General features: G+C 38.2%; 1 protein-coding gene and 1 non-coding gene across 2 annotated transcripts in view; one reads left to right on the top strand and one right to left on the bottom strand.

Annotated features, from left to right (window-relative positions):
- Positions 1-19,256, top strand: part of GUCY1A2 (guanylate cyclase 1 soluble subunit alpha 2) — a 195,969-nt gene that overhangs the window by 35,411 nt on the left and 141,302 nt on the right. Inside the window, exon 5 of the mRNA XM_040482834.1 lies at positions 13,987-14,705. Within this exon, the coding sequence (XP_040338768.1) occupies positions 13,987-14,705 (719 nt within the window). The remainder of the gene's footprint in view (positions 1-13,986; positions 14,706-19,256) is intronic.
- Positions 6,175-6,295, bottom strand: LOC121035700 (small Cajal body-specific RNA 7). The gene has a single exon (XR_005793037.1).

The raw sequence follows: 19,256 nt of genomic DNA, 5'->3' as shown, positions 1-19,256 counted from the left end.
TGTGTGTGTGTGTTCTTTGAATCTGTACCACACTGCTGCTGGGTTTTTGGCTTAGTATCTTCCACAGCAGCGTGCCAGGGTGCTGGGGAAGGAAGGCTGGAAAGCGTGAGGAGCCCTTTGTCACCAGACAGGTGGCCCACGAGCATAGCACAGGCTCTGATAAGGCCACTTCATGATCCATGTGCTGCCCTGAGTCTGTCCATTTCTTAGTTCTCACCTGTGGCTATGTTTTGGTAAAGGAAGAAGAATTCATCAAATAAGCATTTACACCTATTAAACTGGTCATTTGGTAGAACTTTTCCATGCTTGTGTAAAAAGACTGCCATTAAGTATTGAAGGGTCTGAAAAACAGCAAGGGAAAAATTATATATCAACAACATAGTCCAGTATACCTACTATATATATTATACAATACATACATCCTATACATTAGACATGAACAGTTACACACAGCTGTATTTGTTAACATATTATTGATTCTTCTCTCTGTTTACCCAGAAAATCCACTATGGGCAAGTCAGTGTGCCAGTGATTAGGGTTACAGCCATGGTCTTAGCTTCTCTAAAACTCCGTGTTTCTCTTCCAGGACCTTTACATAATGTTCTTTTGTTCTGGAATGGTTTTCTTTCTGTCTGTTCCTTCTTGGCTGCTTAGATGACTTGTATTTATCCTTCACTTTTTAAAGGATGCTTTCTTTGACCCAATAGATTATATTATGTCCCTGTTACATGCCCTCAAGTACTATGCCCTTGTCATTTTGACACTAACATCATGTGTCTTCTTTTGGATTATTGTTGTATTATGTGTTCAGTTAGTGGATTATTCATTCTTTCCTGTAGCTCAGTAAGAGTAAGATCCATGTCTGTTCTGATCAGTAGAGTATTGCCAGTACTCAGCACAGAGACTCAACCAAAGCAGGTGTTCCTTCGTTTTCTTTAATTTCTATAAAGCAGTGAATACATGTTAAATAAGATGTAACTCTTGTCTTCAGAGAGGTCAAGTCTGGTGAGGGGGTGCACAAACCAGCAAGTATCATGGGATAAATTCTAGGGGGTAATCACAGTGTGATTGAGAAGCCCAAAAGCAGAGGCAGCTCAGCCTGAGTGTCAAGGACAGTGTTCCAGAGGAATTTTGGTGTGTGGATCTGCAAGGTGAGTCTAAGCAGATGACTAGCTAAATGGGTTAGGAGAACAGAATTCCAGTAAAGAAATAAAACAGAACAAAACGGAAAGTGAGCATATGCAGGAGCCTGTACACGAGGGAGAGTTTGTTGAGCATGTTTGGGAAACTCCCAAGTGGTTCCTTCTGGCTTGTGCAGAGATGTGACATGGGGAAATTGGCAAAGGTGAGGATGGACCCAAAGGGAAAGCCGGGTCAAACTTTGCTGGGTTTGTATTTTATTCTAAAGGCAGTGGACAGTCATGGAGCGGGGGCTTTAAGCAGAGAAACGATATGGAAGATTTGTGGTTTTGAAGAGTGCATAGAAAATGGATTGCAGAGAGACTGGAAAGCAGAAAAGTTAGTTAGAAAGCTGTTGAAATAATTCTAGACTATTAATCATGGCGGCCTAAACAAAGTGGTATTTAGGGCAGAGAGACTGACAGACTATTGGGAGGTATAGCATGCACATGCAGACAGACACATGCACACACCCACACGTGAACTTTTACGAAAATAAAATTGTACCTTGCACATTATTCTGACAGTTGTATTTATTTTATTAAAATTTATTTATTTATTTATTTTATTTATTTAAATTTAGATCTTTTACAAACTCAAATACGTCTTGATGTCTGTCTGTATGTTTGCCACTTTTGATTAAGAGATACATGTACTGTCCTAGATTTTCTTCTATAGTATTTATTGTTTTGTCTTTTACATTTTAAGCTTCTAAGTGATCTACAGTTTGCTTTTGTGTGTGATCTGAGATAGGATCTACTTTTGTTTTCCACATGCCTAGTGCCATTTATTAGGTAAACCATTCTTTCCCCCATTGAATTAAAATACTATTTTGTGCTGCATTAAAACTTGTCATATACACAGTTTTACTTCTGAATTCTCTATTCTGACTCAGTGATCTCTCTGTTTGTCCCTATGGAAATAACAAATTTAACTGTGGTCTTTTTCATTTATTCTAGTGTCTGTTTGCTCCCCAGTATTCCTATTCAAGCATTCTGTGCTATTCTAGATACTTATTCTTACATAGGAATTTTAAAATTACTATACTGGCAAGAAGCCAGCCTGGAAATGCATTAAACGTCTACATTAATTTTGGGGGAATATATAGTTTCATAATAGTATGTCTTTATATTCTAAAATATAGAATATTTTTCCATTCGTTAGGTTTTGTTTGCTGTGTTAAGAGTTAATACTTTTCTTAATATAAGTTCTATGCCTTTCTCATGTAGTCATGTTGACTACAGTTTTTTATTTCTACTTAGAATATTTTCCCATTTCTACTTCTAGTTTCTTATTGCTAATACAGAGAAAAGCTATTGACTCTAAACTTATTTTATATTCAGCTACTTTAGCACAGTTTTAAAATACTAGTCTTTTTTTTTTTTTATAAAATGTATGTTGTAAAGAAATCTAGTAAGCAAGAAAGAGCCTCCAATCAGAAGACTTTCTACGTCTTCTTCATTAGCAAAAAGATAATTTTACTCTTTTTTCCAGTGTGTATACTCATTATCTCCTAGCATGTGCTGGAAACTCCAACCTACCTTGAATGGCAAAGACGATGCCAAGCCCACTCATCTAATCTCTGACTTTAGTTGAAATGTGTTTAGTGTTTTATCCTTTGAACAAAAGTTTTACTTCCAGTTTTTGGAAAGCAGCATTTAATTATATTGGAGTAGTTTCTTTATATCCCAATTTTACTCAAAATTATTAAGACCATTAAATTTCAGACTCATCAGAAACTACTAATAGAATTTTACTGTTTTCTCATTTAATTTTATTCATGTAGATGATATTTTTTTGTTGATAGATTTTCTGCCATTAATCTATGTTTTTATTTCTGATATAAATACTATTTGGTCAGAATATATTATTCTACACATTTATAGATTCATTTTGCTACTATTCTAGTAAATATTCATAAGAGAAATTGGTTTTACTATACTATGTCAAGTTTTGGTATTACAGTTGTGTGGTCTAAATAAAAATAATTGAGTGATTTTAATATTTCTTTCTGTGGCCTGGAAATATTTAAATAACTGGAATTATTTATTTTTTTATTTTTATTTTTATTTTTTTTAAATTTTTTTTTTCCAACGTTTATTTATTTTTGGGACAGAGAGAGACAGAGCATGAACGGGGGAGGGGCAGAGAGAGAGGGAGACACAGAATCGGAAACAGGCTCCAGGCTCTGAGCCATCAGCCCAGAGCCCGACGCGGGGCTCGAACTCACGGATGGCAAGATCGTGACCTGGCTGAAGTCGGACGCTTAACCGACTGCGCCACCCAGGCACCCCTGGAATTATTTATTTTAACGACTAGTCAGAACTCATATTGCCCATTTCTTGGTGAATTTTGATCATTTCTATTTTGCCATAAAATCCTATTTAACGTTACATTTACACATGCAATTGTATGTGGCAAATTCCTCTATTTCTTCTTAATATGTCTATGTCTTCTTTCTCATTCCTAATTTAGTATATTTTTCTTTTAGTTTCAGCTTTTACCTATTAAGTTTTTAAAACCTTGGAGCGCCTGATTGGCTCAGTGGGTTAAGCGGTCAACTCTGGTCCAGGTCATGATCTCACGGTTCGTGAGTTCAAGTGCTGTATTGGGCTCTGTGCTGACAGCTCAGAGCCTGGAGCTGCTTTGGATTCTGTGTCTCCCTCTCTCTCTGCCCCTCCCCTGCTCATGCTCTTTCTATCTCAAAAATAAACTTAAAAAAATTAAAAAAAAATTCAACACAGTTTTCTTAATTTCAAAGTTTTTATTTGCTTACTTTTTGCTGGAAACATTGATTACATTTTTGAGTACAGTTTTTGCTGTGCCTCAGGATTTGTATGAAGTAGTCTTCTTTTCATTGCTTTCTACAAGTTATAATTCCAATTTTGATTGTCTCTTTAATTCAACAGAGTATTGCTCACCTTCTAAATAGATAGGACTTTTGGTTATCTTTTTGTTATTTACAAATATTTATTATTTTTATTACTATTATAAAATATCTGCAAAATCTTTACTTAAAAATATATTACGGGAATTTATGACCAAGTATTTGAGGAATTTTTATAATTCTTCCTATGTATGCAAACACATATATGAAAGCACATGCATGTGTGTGTGTGTGTGTGTGTGTGTGTGTGTGTGTGTGTATACTTATGCATATATGTGTTTGGACTTTGCTTGTGTTATTTTAATTTCATTTTTCCATTGACCTTACTTTTTGATCAGTTTTTACTTTTTATTGCTGATATGTATTTAATTAATCATTGACTTTGCTTTTTTAATCTTTGATCTTTTTGATTCTGAAAAAGGCACATTAAAGTTTCCCCACTATAATTTTATTTTTATTAAGTTCATTTATTGTTATGCTGTATATGTTATTTAATTTCTCTATGATTTTGCTTTTCTGTTAGATGCATATGATCCTGAAAGATCTATATTAAAGTTTCCCACGAGAATTGTATAGGATTCCTTCATTCTTAATTTTTAAATATATGAGCTTTATTGAAATATAATTCACATACCTTATAATTTAAACGTACCCATTTAAAGTGTATTCTTCAGGGTTTTTAGTATACCCAAAGTTGTACAACCATCACTAAATCAATTTTAAAACATCACTCCATAAAAAAAAAAAAAATGTATCCATTAGCAATCAGTTCCTAATGGATTTTACTTTGTGTATTTAACGGCAATGTTGATTGGTTTAAGTCTTCTTTATATTTTGTGGTTTTGTTATATAATGTCTCTCTTTATCCTGATTTACATTTTTAGCTTAAATTCTGCCTGGCTTGATATTAATCCTGCTCCTTGCTTATTTTTCTTGTAGTTTTCTGTAAGTCGTTGCCTAATGATTTATTTTTAAATCACTTTTTATAAGTGCCCCTCTTGTGGATGAAAAGAGAGTTCCTGCCATTTGACGGGAGGTTTTGCTTATACTTACAGAAATGCATAATTTACTTGATTTTCTTTCTTCTGTCCTGATTTCTGATTATTTTCCAACCTCTTTCCTTATCATTTTCTGTATTGATGAAGTTGAATCAACATATGTGCAGGGGTGTGTGGGTGGCTCAGTTGTTTGAGTGTCTGACTCGATTTTGGCTCAGGTCATGATCTCACAGTTGGTGAGTATGAGCCCCACATGGGGCTCTGTGCTTACAGCTCAGAGCCTGCTTGGGATTCTCTCTCTACCTCTTCCTCTCCCTCTCCATCTCCCTGCTTCTCCCCTGCTGGTGTGCATGCTTACTCTTTCTCTCTCTGAAAATAAACTTAAATATAAACATATGTTTTTACCTTCATAATTTGAAAGTTCTACTGTGCTTGCCCATAACTGATTACCTTCATTTGCTGTTACTCAAATTAGACCCACATTTGTCTCATGGTCTTAAAAAAAATTATTACCTGTTTTCCTACTAAGACTGTATTTTGTCTCTCCTCACCCTGATTCCATTGAGAAGAGACTTTTAGAATGCTGATAATGCCTTCGTTCCCAACCTCCTAACTCCTGGATTTTACTCTGATTGCTTAGCTCCAGATTATGGATAAAATAGATCTTGGAGGAGTCAATAGTTTCTCTTTGCCCTTATTTCATGAATTTTTATTTAACACTTATTAATTTGCAGATAATCTGTCATTATCCTGTATCCCATTATCCCGTGTGTTAGTGTGTGTGTGTGTGTTTGTGTGCGTGCGCGTGTGCCCTTATTAAATCTGGCTGGAACTTGTGCCTTTCCATCTAAAGATTCAGGGTTTTCTACAGCTCAGGGGGAAATTCTATTTTGGGTTTATATTTCTTCCTCCATTGGTTTTTTCTTCTCATTCTAGATCACACTGTTTTTAGAGGTTGTAGTTTTCATGAATTGTCCTACTAAATCTGTTTTACAGTCAACAGAGGAATCCAGACAAATATATATAATACAAGGGGATATCTGGTATTTTATAAGAAAGGCACACAGATAGGCTTTGCTGTTTGAAAGGGAAGAGAAACAACTGATAATATTGGAGTGTAATTTTACGATGCTCTTTTTTTTAAAACTTAGATTAATCTCTTAACTTACATATTAAAAATTTCCAATCATACAACATTTGACACCCAGTTATCTCTATTTCATCATTTCCATAGGATGCGCTGCTTTTTAGATGTAGTTTCTTGGTGAAAAATATATCCCAGACTGTAAATGTAGCCCAGATTATAGAGTCTGGCTTCACCTCTATTATGCCATATTTCTCACTATTAAAATTTATATCCTATGCATATTTTAAAGTATATCTTAGCATATTCTCCAATTTAAAAACTTTAAACTTAGCCATCACAAATGTCCCTGAAGCACTTAATATGCTTTTGATAATACCTACTCCTTTGGGTATTCAGTAATTAATCTTAAATATATTAGAGAGTTCCCTGTTGTTAGCAAATTCTTTGTTAGCTCAAAGGTGTTAAAAGCCTATTTTTTTTTTAAGAATCTGACTGTATGCTCTGTTTTCTTTAAGTGTATCATAAAATTTGAAACAATTAATTTTGGTTCACTTATATTTAAAAGTAAATATATGACATAGTTGTGTTCCTTTTGGAGAGGGGCAGAGATGCCACAAATGCAGTAAAACGAAAATGATTTGCTTCTAAAATAGTAGAAACTCATTGTTTAACTCTTCACAGATTAAGGCCAAGATTGATAAGGATCTTTCTTTTCACTATTATACCTATACTGTTACTTACTTAACTCCAGAATATCCTGAAACTACAGAGGTTTTATATCACCCCATCAGAGATTCAAATGAAACTGTATTGATAGATCAGATTGAAAACAGTTTTCTTTAAAATTACAATTCAGGCAATGGCATTTCCTTTTTTTTCTCATGAATATAATTTATTGTCAACTTGGCTTCCATACAGCACCAGTGTTCCTCCCAACAAGTGCCCTCCTCAATGCCCGTCACCCATTTCCCCCTCTCCCCTGCGCCCCATCCACCCTTAGTTTGTTCTCTGTATTTAATAGTCTCTTGTGGTTTGCCTCCCTCCCTCTCTGTATTTTTCCCCCTTCCCTTCCCCCATGGTCTTCTGTTCAATTTCTCAAGATCCACATACGATATCTGTCATTCTCTGACTGATTTATTTCCCTCAGCATAATACCTTCTGCTTCCAGTGGCATTTCTTTTGAGCCTTTCTCCTTTGTTATTATTTAGACATATGCATATAGTATTTACCGGTAAGTCTCCCCTGGGAGGCCGAGACCAACTTCAGTCATTTCTTTATAGATTGGCAAGACACTAGAATAATATTTTTATTAAAGTGTCATCTGGGTTTCAAACTAGCTCACAAAAACCTTAGGGTCTTCCTAGATAAAAGTGTTGTTTCTGGACAAATACCATATGCTGTCACTTCTATGTGGAATCTAAAAACTGCCAAATTCACAGAATGGCGATTCCCAGGGTCTGGGAGGTGGGGGATTGGGGAGATGTTAGTCAAAGGGTACAAACTTCCAGTTAGAAGATGAATACGTTCTTGGGATCTATTGCACAGCTTTGTGAGCATTGTTAACAATGATGTATTATATGCTTGCATGTTCAGAGAGTAGATCTTAAATGTTCTCACTACCAGAAACAAACAAAAAAAAAGTAATTATGTGGTATAATGAAAGTGTTAGCTAACACGAGGGTAATCATTTTGCAATATATAAATATATCAAAAGAACACTTTGTACACCTTAAAGTTATACAATATTATGTGTCAGTTATAGTGGAGGAAGGAAAGCTGAAAAAATGGTCTCTCTAAGAGGATGATTATCTCCTTAAAATATTGGAATCTCTTTACGGTTTGGACTGGAGATATAGTTGTGCTTGAGGGACATTACTTAAAATTAAAAAAATTTTTTTTTAACGTTTATTTATTTTTGAGACAGAGAGAGACAGAGCATGAACGGGGGAGGGTCAGAGAGAGGGAGACACAGAATCTGAAACAGACTCCAGGCTCTGAGCTGTCAGCACAGAGCCCGACGCGGGGCTCGAACTCACGGACCGCAAGATCGTGACCTGAGCCGAAGTCGGCCGCTCCACCGACTGAGCCACCCAGGTGCCCCGAGGGACATTACTTAGATGCAAATTTGATGGAGCCTAAATAATTAAAAGATAATTATGGGGCATCTGCAGCTCACAGAAGTGAGTAGCTGGTAGGTATTCACCTCCTCAGTTGATATTTGGTCCACATAAGGATACACTTGCTGCTTTGGTGTTTTCCTGTGTTAATGGAGACCAGTGCCCTTTCTGGGTGATAAGGATGGTCTCTGGATCTAAAAAAAAAAAAAATTGCACTCTTTTATTGATACATCTTCCCCTAGAGGATCCAGGACCCCAAATGTACAATGCTGTGTATTTGGTGCTCTCTCTCTCTAATCACTTGGTTCTCAACGAAGGTAATATTTCCTTTTCCAAGTATAGTGGTCAGATTTGTTACAGTTTTATAAAGGAAGTAATTTTAGCTCTCCAATAATATTAATTCAGCTGAAAACTTATTGTTTCTTTACTTGTCACACACTCCTTAACCCCTTACACCCAGTAGTCTGCCCCACTTCTCCACTAAAATTTGTCAAAGGTCCCCAAAGTGCTGACCAATCCATTTTACAGTTTTCTGTCTTTCTTTTACTTGACTTCACTGTGACATTTGATAGCTGTTGACTGCTCCTTATAACTGCTTTCTGTTGACTTCAGTGATACATTAATTCATTGACCATCCAGCTAATACGTATTAAGCATCTCCTAAATGACAGGCAAAATGCTAGGCATTGATTAAATAACAGTGGGCAAGACGTGCATTTCTTCCCTCTCACAGATGATTTCCTCTGTGTTTATTTCACAAGATGTGGTATCAGACAGACTTCACCTTGAGATCTACCTTTGCTACGTATAGTTGTGTGAACTTGGGCAAATGTCTTAACATTTTTCACCTGTAAAATGAAGACAATTAAAAATATCTACTTGATAATAATTTTTTAAAGTGTAAAGTGATCTATGAAAATATTTGGCGCATTACTTAATATTCTTCTCACTGGGACCGCTCTAGTTCAGTCAATGTAGGCTTTTAAAGACATTATAGCATCTCTCTGGCTGGTGCCTTTGACTCTGGTCTTGGTGCTCAAAAGTCCAGGCTCGGTGTTGCCCATCAGTTAACAGCTCACGCCCTCATTCCTATTCCCCAGATGCTATCCACTTACCCTGACCAGGCTGGGCTCTCCCACTTCTCTGGTTCATTACTGTATTCATTCTCTGTATTCCATTACTGTCCATCTGTCAGCGTGACTGTGCCTTCCTTGTTGGGTTTTTGAACACCCACTTTTATTCAAGTTCTTCTTCAGACCCTATCAGAGGCATGGGGCTCAAACCCATGCCTCTAACAGAGGCAAACAGGAAAACCTGTGGAGGAGAGGGTCACACATTCTTTTCTCCATTGTCCATAAGTATTCCCGTTTGCCTCTGTCACAGCCTAATCACACTGTGACTTAATTATCCCCAGAGGCTCATATCAGAAAAGAATGTGTCTAGGTGTCTAGGTACCCTTAAATGTGGTACGACTGTGGTTTTAGATACTTTTGAAATTTTTACTTAATTTTTTATTTTTTATATGTTTATTTTTGAGAGAGGGAGAGAGAGGAAGGGAAGGAGGGGGAGGGCCAGTGAGAGAGGGAGACAGAGGATCTGAGGCAAGCTCCATGCTGACAGCAGAGAGCCCCAAGGTGGGCCTCGAAGTCACAAACCGGGAGATTGTGACCTGAGCCGAAGTCGGACGCTTAACCACCTAAGCCACCCAGGTGCCCCAACAGTAATTTAAAATTTTAACTTGTTAATGAAAGCACATTTATTGTAAGTTTTGCCTCTAGAGGAACATATTCTTATAGACCCAAAGGTCAAGCTGTCCTAGCATCTTCTGACATGAACACATGAGCATGGTCTGTATGTTTTATGTGATTTGCTGTAAGTAGGGGGTTTGCATCCTCGTAAGTGGGATATTGGAAGTGAGAACTGTACCACTTATCTGAGCTGCACTACTTTCTCTGTGCTTTCTGAATTTTGAGATAAGGTTTAAAATGGAACTATTAAAAAAAATGTTTAAAAAAAAAGGGGGGGGCGCCTGGGTTGCGCAGTCTGTTAAGCGTCCGACTTCAGCCAGGTCACGATCTCGCGGTCCGTGGGTCCGAGCCCCGCATCGGGCTCTGGGCTGATGGCTCGGAGCCTGGAGCCTGTTTCTGATTCTGTGTCTCCCTCTCTCTCTGCCCCTCCCCCATTCATGCTCTGTCTCTCTCTGTCCCGAAAATAAATAAACGTTGAAAAAAAATGTTTAAAATGGAACTATTTGTAAAAGTTACAGTGATCTTTCCCTAGTTTTACATGTTTCCAACTTGAAGAACTTCTTTTATGATCCTGTAAAGTTTAATAATTGTGAAAACAAAAGTCTTTTTTTTTTTTAATGTTTATTTAGAGAGAGACAGAGAGACTGACATGGAGGGGAGGGGCAGAGAGAGAGAGTGAGAATGAGAGAGAGAGAATCCTAAGCAGGCCCTGTGCTGCCATCACAGAGCCTGATGTGGGACTGGAGCCCACAAACCATAAGACCATGACCTGAACCAGAATCAGGAGTTGAACGTTTAACTGACTGTGCTACCCAGGTGCCCCCGAAATCTTAATTAGTTAATTGAGTACTGTGATTTTATAGAATTACCATGTATAGTATTTGGGTGTGATAGTAGAAATATTCTAGCTTTTCTTTATTGGTACAAGTGACTCTAGTGTCCGGGCAGGCCTCGGTGTCTTCATTTGAGAATTAACAGCCCTTGTACCCTCAGGTAGAGAAGTGCTTTGTAAGATAGCAGGGATTCCTAGCAGATAGAATGCTGTACTCACAGAGTAGTTTTTATTTTGTGCTCCTGGTGAATTTACTTGTTATTTTCTGGATGATTTTTTGGGATTCTGGCGATGAAAATAGAACATAAGCTTACTATATTATGTTTAATCTCTGTTCTTAATAACTCTGAGGGCGTTTTCAATGTTATAAAAAAAAGCAAGTTAGAAGAAATTCTTTTTTTCTTTTTTGTGCATAAAGACTCTGAGTCCTTTTAAGATAGAACTCTTCAAAATATAGAAGCAATTCATGGGATGTTTTAGTGACCCATGGAATTTTGTTGTTCAGGGAGTATAATCAGCTTATAGGAATTTTTATTTATTTTGAATTTAGTTTGTTTTTTTTTTAATTTTTAAAAAAAAATTTTTTTTTCAATGTTTATTTATTTTTGGGACAGAGAGAGACAGAGCATGAACAGGGGAGGGGCAGAGAGAGAGGGAGACACAGAATCGGAAACAGGCTCCAGGCTCCGAGCCATCAGCCCAGAGCCTGACGTGGGGCTCGAACCCACGGACCGCGAGATCGTGACCTGGCTGATGTCGGACGCTTAACCGACTGCGCCACCCAGGCGCCCCTTGAATTTAGTTTTAGTTAGAATGTTGTAATTGAAAAATTTAATAGCAACCAAGAAGGGATATACATTTAATTTGTATTAGGACTTTTTAGTTATATATCGATGGTGATACAGAGATTTGGTGTAGGAAGACATTTTAGGGAACGAGTCTTCAGACAGTCAGTAATCAAACCAATGGTATATTTTTAGAAGCCAAGAGAAGGGAGATTTAGGAGGATGAGATGATGAGTACAGTCAAATTAAAAGAGAAACAACAAACCAGGTTAACTAAGGTAGGGATGAAACAGTATGTATTACTTTAAGCAATAGGAAAAGTAGTTTCAGTGGAGCCATTGGGACAGGAGCCAAATTGCAGTGAGTGTCGTCCACTTTTTTTTCTTCCACACTGGAGAACTGGACAGATAAATGTTATTATCATCAGTTGAGCTGGTCTTACTGTTCGTGATTGCAGCCTACATTGAAGGGCAATCTTGTACCATGACCATGTAAGATGTGCGCTCATGTTTTTATCTTGATAGGTGACTTTGTCAGCTTGACTTGAATGTCAAAACTATGAAAGTAAAATTAATATGAAATTCTTCTTAATAAAAGGACTCTTTTTCTCTTAGGTTTTCTACTTTTTTGTCATTTCACGTTGATTTTCATGTTCATTTCACTTTTTTTGTCCAACTGACTACTTCACTTGGCTGTCACAAAGTTTATACTCTCTAATACTCTCTCAAAAAATATTTGATGTCTTTTGACTGTGTTTTTCAAATAGTAGTGTTGACTCTGCTTTGTTCCCTGATTTCTGCATGGGGAGAACTCTTAGGGAATAATAAAGGTAGGACTAGATAGCAAACCAAGCCATAGACAGCCCAGATGGCTCTGCTCTTGGACAGGACACTGGCAGAGTGGCCTTCTGTTTTTTTCCCAGTCTGGCCTTATCTTCAGGACCTCCTTATGAGATGGAGTAGACGGGGCAAGAAAATATGAATATATGAACTTACATATGTTGATTTCAGCCAAAGTCAAAGGAGAAGCAACAGACTGACTCTGTATAGAAGTTTCCTTTAGTGTACACACTCAGTCATATACGGGTGTTGTATCCTTCCTCTATGGACCGTAAATTCCCTCCATACTTTCCCTCAGATCATCCTTAAGGATGGATCTAACTAGATCACATGTGACTGGTTCTAATTTCTACATAGTGCATTGCATTGTGTGTGTGTGTGTGTGTGTGTGTGTGTGTGTGTTTACCATTCATTATACCTCCATTATTATAAGATAGAGTTCCTCTTGCCATGGCAGGTGGGAGTGAATGTGAACTGGGAAGACAAAGACTTTTAACTCTTTCTTTTGAGATTACAGACTCTTGGTTACTTTCAGTTTTGTGGGTGAAAGAATGCAAATCCATCCACCATTCTGCCATTTTTAGTTTCTTGTTTTGTCCCTCTCTCCGTAGTGTCTCACTTCATTCCTTCTGTTCACACTAGGTAATCCATTACCTTTCTCTGCTCAAGTACGAGAAATTCCCTCTCTGGTTGACATTTCCTGCTTAACATAAGAATTTTGATAAGTCAAATAGTAATAGTGGATGGGCACAACAGAGAAACAAGCTGATAGCTGCTTCTGAAAAGCTTCTTTACCTATGAGGGAAACCATTAAGAAAAAGATCTTGTTTGTGGTAATTATAGCAAATGGAAAACAAACTGTTGCAGCTAAATTAGCAGCATTTAGAAAGTTTGTGCTACAGGGGGTTGAGGTAAGGGGGGAGGCATGAACAGGCAGAGCACAGAGGATTTCTAGAGCAGCAAAACTACTCTGTGTGATGTTGTAATGGTGGACACATATCCCTACACATTTGTCCAAGCCCAAAGACATACAACACCAAGAGTGAACCCTACTGTAAACTAACGACTGAGTGATGGTGTTGTGTCATTATAGTTCATTGATTGTAACAGATGCACCACTGTAGTGCATGTCTGATTGTATGTGTGGGGTGGGGTGGGGTGGGGAGGTTGTACGTTTGTGGAAAGAGGGTTCTATGGAAAATATCTGTACTTTGTGCTCACTTTTGCTGTGAATCTCAAACTGCTCTAAAAAATAAAGTCTACTTAAAAACAAAAGCAAACAAACATAAAGGAAGCTTATGCCCATCAACATCTTAGAAGCCCCCAGAAGATGGATTGAAATTTTCTTTCTCTAATTCAAAATGAATTAATCTCTCTGGGAATCTGTGGGCCCAAGGGAAATACCTCTCCAGCTTCACTGCCTAGTTGTCTCATTTGATGAGCATTAAAAAAAAAGCTATAAATTCGATTATTTTATTGCACTTGACTAACATTTGCTTCCCGTTTACCTCTAGGTTTGAAGTTTGAGGAACTTCAAGAAAGATTTGGTGAGGAGTTCTTTAATATATGCTTTGACGAGAATGAGAGAGTCCTTCGAGCTGTAGGTGGCACTTTGCAGGACTTTTTTAATGGCTTTGATGCTTTGTTGGAACACATCAGAACTTCCTTTGGGAAACAGGCCACGCTGGAGTCCCCATCGTTCCTGTGCAAGGAGCTCCCCGAGGGTGCCCTTCTGCTTCACTACTTCCGTCCTCACCACGTTGTGGGCTTTGCAATGCTGGGCATGATCAAGGCTGCAGGAAAGAAGATCTACCGGCTGGACGTGAGCGTGGAGCAGGTGGCCAATGAGAAACTGTGCTCCGATGGTTCGAACCCAGGCAACTGTAGCTGTCTTACCTTCCTCATCAAAGAATGTGACAATACTGATGCCATGAAGAACCTTCCCCGGGGAGCCTCCCGAGTCCCTGCGGACCTCAGAATCAGCATCAGCACCTTCTGCAGGGCCTTCCCTTTCCACTTGATGTTCGACGCCCACATGTCCGTCCTGCAGCTGGGGGAAGGCCTGCGGAAGCAGCTGCGTTGCGACACCCACAAAGTGCTCAGGTTTGAGGACTGCTTCGAGATCGTTTCTCCAAAGGTCAGTGCCGCCTTTGAGAGGGTCCTGTTGCGACTGTCCACCCCGTTTGTGATCAGGACCAAGCCTGAGGCTTCTGGCACTGAAAATAAAGACAAGGTGAGTGGCCATGGGCTTGAGATGGGTGATGGGGACTGGAAGAGTGCATAATTATTTCTGTAAATTACATGCCGGCGGTACTTGTAATTATTTAGGCGAGAGAGCTTAAAGTGCCATTTAGAAAATTACTGGTCCCTGGATGTATGGAAAAGGATTTGGCCTTATTCCCAGCCATTTTGCATAGTGTCTGCCTCTTTCATTAATTTATTTCAGCATATAAAAAGAAGACACTTATTAATACCAGCCACAGTAATTACAAAAATGATAGGAGTCACCAAGAACCTGATCCTGTAAAGCCGTGAATATTTCTACCAACTGAAGGCAAACAGGAGAGAAATGGAAAGGTGGATTCCAACAGTGTGGGGCCTGCTCACCTTCTCCTTAAATAACTATGGGTGGAAAGCTAGCTCCACTTTGAATATGCTCTGTTCTAAATGTCATAATTTAGGAACGTCTTGGTTGCATCCTATTTTTGTCTCAGTATGCAGAATAATGGATTTTCTAAGAGTTGGAAATTAAGTGGCTACCTCAAGAGTGCTTTCCTCAATAGATTGTAGCATTGACACAGAGACTCATTCCTTTAGAACAGGCTCACTGCTTGGAGAACAGCATCAACACTAGGAATTGTTATTAATTTCTTGGAATCCCTGTTTGGGAAATCTGGGTTATTAAGAAATGAAAAGATACAAGAAGAATCTTAAATAGTTGACACAAATATGTGCCCTCGGGTAAAGCTTTTTTTTTTTTTTTTTTTAGAGGAAGTCAACATTAAAATAGAAGTGTGAAGAAAAGTTAGTCATTATTGTTTTAAACACAAAAATAAATGATATAAATGATATTCTTCTGCAGTGGACCTTTGTGTGTATCAACTTCCAGTAGAGCTTTTTGGTATTTTGTGACAAGGAAAGTATGGGGCGCCTGGGTGGCTCAGTCAGTTAAGCATCTGACTTCAGCTCAGGTCATGATCTCGCAGTCCGTGGGTTCAAGACCTGCATTGGGCTCTGTGCTGACAGCTCAGAGTCTGAGCCTGCTTCAGATTCTGTGTCCCCCCTCACTCTTTGCCCTCCCCTGCTCATGCTCTGTCTCTCTCTCTCTCTCTCTCAAAAATAAATAAAATGTTAAAAAAATCTTTAAAAAAAGTGAACTTCTTCTAGGTGATTCATCTTGTTCACAAGCATTTTAGGGAAAGCTGTTGACTTTTGGAAATGAACAGGCTCCTGTGGGCTAAAGGAAAGATGAGTTGTAGAGACAATTAAAAACTCAGTGAATGAGTACTCACGTATTCTGACATGCTTGCCATGATTAAATAAATGAGAGACTAGCCCCCTGAAAGCAGAGCCGAAGACATTTTTGAGGATTTTCTGTAGCATTCGTTTTAGAACTGCTTTTTATAATTTTGAAATTCAATGGAAACATTTTAAGCAAAACACTTGGGACATAGGGAACGATGCCCATTTATTCAGGATAACTGGATCCCATGATTTAGGAAACTCATACAAGCGCTGTTTTCATCATTTAGATTCAGTGATTCGAAAGCTTCTAAGGATAAACTTGAAAATTCCAACTTGGCATGCTTGGATATTTTAGTCTGAATGAATTGTTATTATTTCTGTTTGATTACACATGGTGTTTTAAATAATATTTTTCACATATATATTATATGTATTTATATGTTCAGTGATTGCTACCCCTTCTTGAAGCTTGTTGCAAAAGAATGAAGTTGTTTAGTGTATGTTTTTGTCCGTATTTGTAGGTGATTTAAATTTGAAATTATTCTGTCCTTTTAATTTAGAGAATATTAAAACTGTCAGTTCTGTTTTACAGAAGTGAAGTGTTTGGCTAGAAGGGTGTGAGCAGTGTTGGCCTTTAAAATTGAAGTTAATATTTTGGAAAATGTGCCTGCAGTAGAATATGTTATTACCAATGTTAATTGCTTCATATATTTTGTAGATTTGAGAAAAATTAATTCAATTTATAGTTATTGGTACAGATTTCCCCCCTCTATTTCATCTGGCTTGTATTTATTTCATTTGCGTACCATGGTGAGGAATAGACATAATGAAATGACGACTCACAGGTCAAGGCCCCCTGCCAATTCCAGTAACAGGAAAATGCGCTCATTGAGAAGATGCCATTGTACCTTAAACATGGTGACAGCTTAAAAATAAAGGAATAGGGCAGGATTTTTTCTTAGAATAGGACAGCAATCCTCTCATCCTTAGGCTTATATTTTTGCTTATTCACCTGGGTTTGCCAGAAGGGGTCATTTGGGAAGTTCTCCTTGGCCCCAGTTGGAACTGTGGTCAGTAACATGATGTCATGGAGTCTTAACCAGAGGAATAGCATTTTTTTTTATTTTTTTTTCAACGTTTATTTATTTTTTGGGACAGAGAGAGACAGAGCATGAACGGGGGAGGGGCAAAGAGAGAGGGAGACACAGAATCGGAAACAGGCTCCAGGCTCTGAGCCATCAGCCCAGAGCCCGACGCGGGGCTCAAACTCACGGACCACGGGATCGTGACCTGGCTGAAGTCGGACGCTCAACCGACTGCGCCACCCAGGCGCCCCATGGAATAGCATTTTTGAATTACTATGTTTCCAAATCCCAAGTTTGTATTTTCTTAACACATGGAAAGAGGAAAGAAAACCAAGGTTAAAAATTAGGATTCTCTTGATAAATTTGACCTTATTATTCATTATTTTCCCCATAATAGCTGTTCTTATCAATGAATAACTCCATGTTGTCTAAAGTTTCTAATTTTTTATGGGGCTTTGATAAGAAAGTGCTAGTTTCATTTCTTTTTTACTTATTAAAATTGTTTTTTAATGTTTTATATATCCTTGAGAGAGAGACCATGAGCCAGGTAGGGGCAGAGTGAGAGAGGGAGACACAGAATCCAAAGCAGGCCCCAGGCTCTGAGCTGTCAGCACAGAGCGTGATGTGGGGCTTTAACTCACAAGCCGTGAGATCATGACCTGAGCCGAAATCAGATGCTCAACCGACTGAGCCACCCAGGCACCCCAAGAATAATTTAGGATATTCCTTGGTCCAACGGTGAAGGCTTTCATGATAATTTAACTGTTTTGGCTGTGCACTTAATACCTGCCATCCAAAAAAAAAAACAAAATAAAACACGAGATACCCAAGAAACGAAAACCAAGAGCTGATTGTGTAGCTGAATGACAGTAAATCATTTGCGGAATGAATTGTAATGCTTCTGCTAAACAGGATCTTTGTCATTTTGTGTTATCAGTCACTGGTTAACCATGTGATTAGAGGGAGAACATGCTTGTGAGCAGTTTGGTAAATACTAATGGATCAGAAAGCCATCATCCTAGTTCCAGAGAACTTGCATCGTGATTGTGCAGTAATGAGTTATGGAGACCAGAAGGGGGAATTTCACCGAGAGACATCATATGCAGTCATCAGTGGCAGGCTTCAATTCAGCAGACTTTAGAGGTCAGGAGGGACTCTTCCAGGTGGATTGATCCAACTTGGAGTCCCTCTATTTGGCTCATTCTGCATCTTCTAAGTGATCACCTATGCCTTACATAGTCTCCTCTCTCTCTTTTCTTCTCTGCCCATGTGGCATTTCTGTGTTTTTATCTTTCCTTAAAGCTCACCTTCTTGTCATCACGTTTCTTTATCAGATGTCAGGCATTAAATATGAATGAATTAGTTCATTATTTAAAAAAAGAACAGATTCAGTATTGGGAATTAATGGTGAATTATGAATCTCTTTTAATTTGTGCATGCATCTTTAGGTCATTCAAATCTAACTATTTGGAGAATTTGGAAGTTTTTCACATCAGTCTTTGGAGGCATTGTGGTGATTTTTAGAGGAAATTTCTTGTAGTACAATGTGCAGCTTGGGGCATTACATCCAGTGCTGTGAATCTAATGTATTGACACAGATTCCAAAGCTTCTTTGTATGAAAGGGGCCATGTGTGTAAAGAGGGCTGTTAGAAACTTGACGAATGGCCCATGGCTTCCTTCTCCACATTATAAGGTAATAGTGTGTGGGAAAGTGGAAGTAGCCTGGGCGAGAGGCGTCTCAGACCCGTGATTTTAGTAAATCCCTGTAATCTGAGCCTCAGGTTAATTCATCTGGAAATTAAGAAACCCAGATGAGTAATTAGTATTTATACTCCTTATTAAGTCATCTTTAACATGTGTAAATTTATAGGAAGTCCATGGGTCATGAAAGTTGCTATCATCCCTTTGATTCAATGAATTCAGGCAATTTCAAAGAGAAGCAGAGGGGAATCTGACTTTTCAACCATGAAGAGTCATCCTCTTATCAGGACCGACTTAAAGTAATTCTCTGACAGCTTAGGCTGCCTACCTCAAACACTTTTTTGTAAGGATTAAATGACAATCCATGTAAAATTTTTCTATCTTCAGCTTCAGTGTAAGCCATGATTATTACTTTTGTTCTTCACACTTGTAACCTTCTTCCTATCCATTCTTCTCCTCATTTATGGCTTTAGAAAAGAAGGTACTGGACATCAGTAGGTTTAATAATTTTAAAGAAATATGAAACCTGCTG

This window comes from Herpailurus yagouaroundi, unplaced genomic scaffold, assembly GCF_014898765.1.
Source record: "Herpailurus yagouaroundi ecotype Mexico unplaced genomic scaffold, PumYag 161, whole genome shotgun sequence".
Taxonomy (NCBI): domain Eukaryota; kingdom Metazoa; phylum Chordata; class Mammalia; order Carnivora; family Felidae; genus Herpailurus; species Herpailurus yagouaroundi.
Note: the sequence above shows the minus strand (reverse complement) of the source record. Positions and strands in the feature narration are given on the sequence as shown.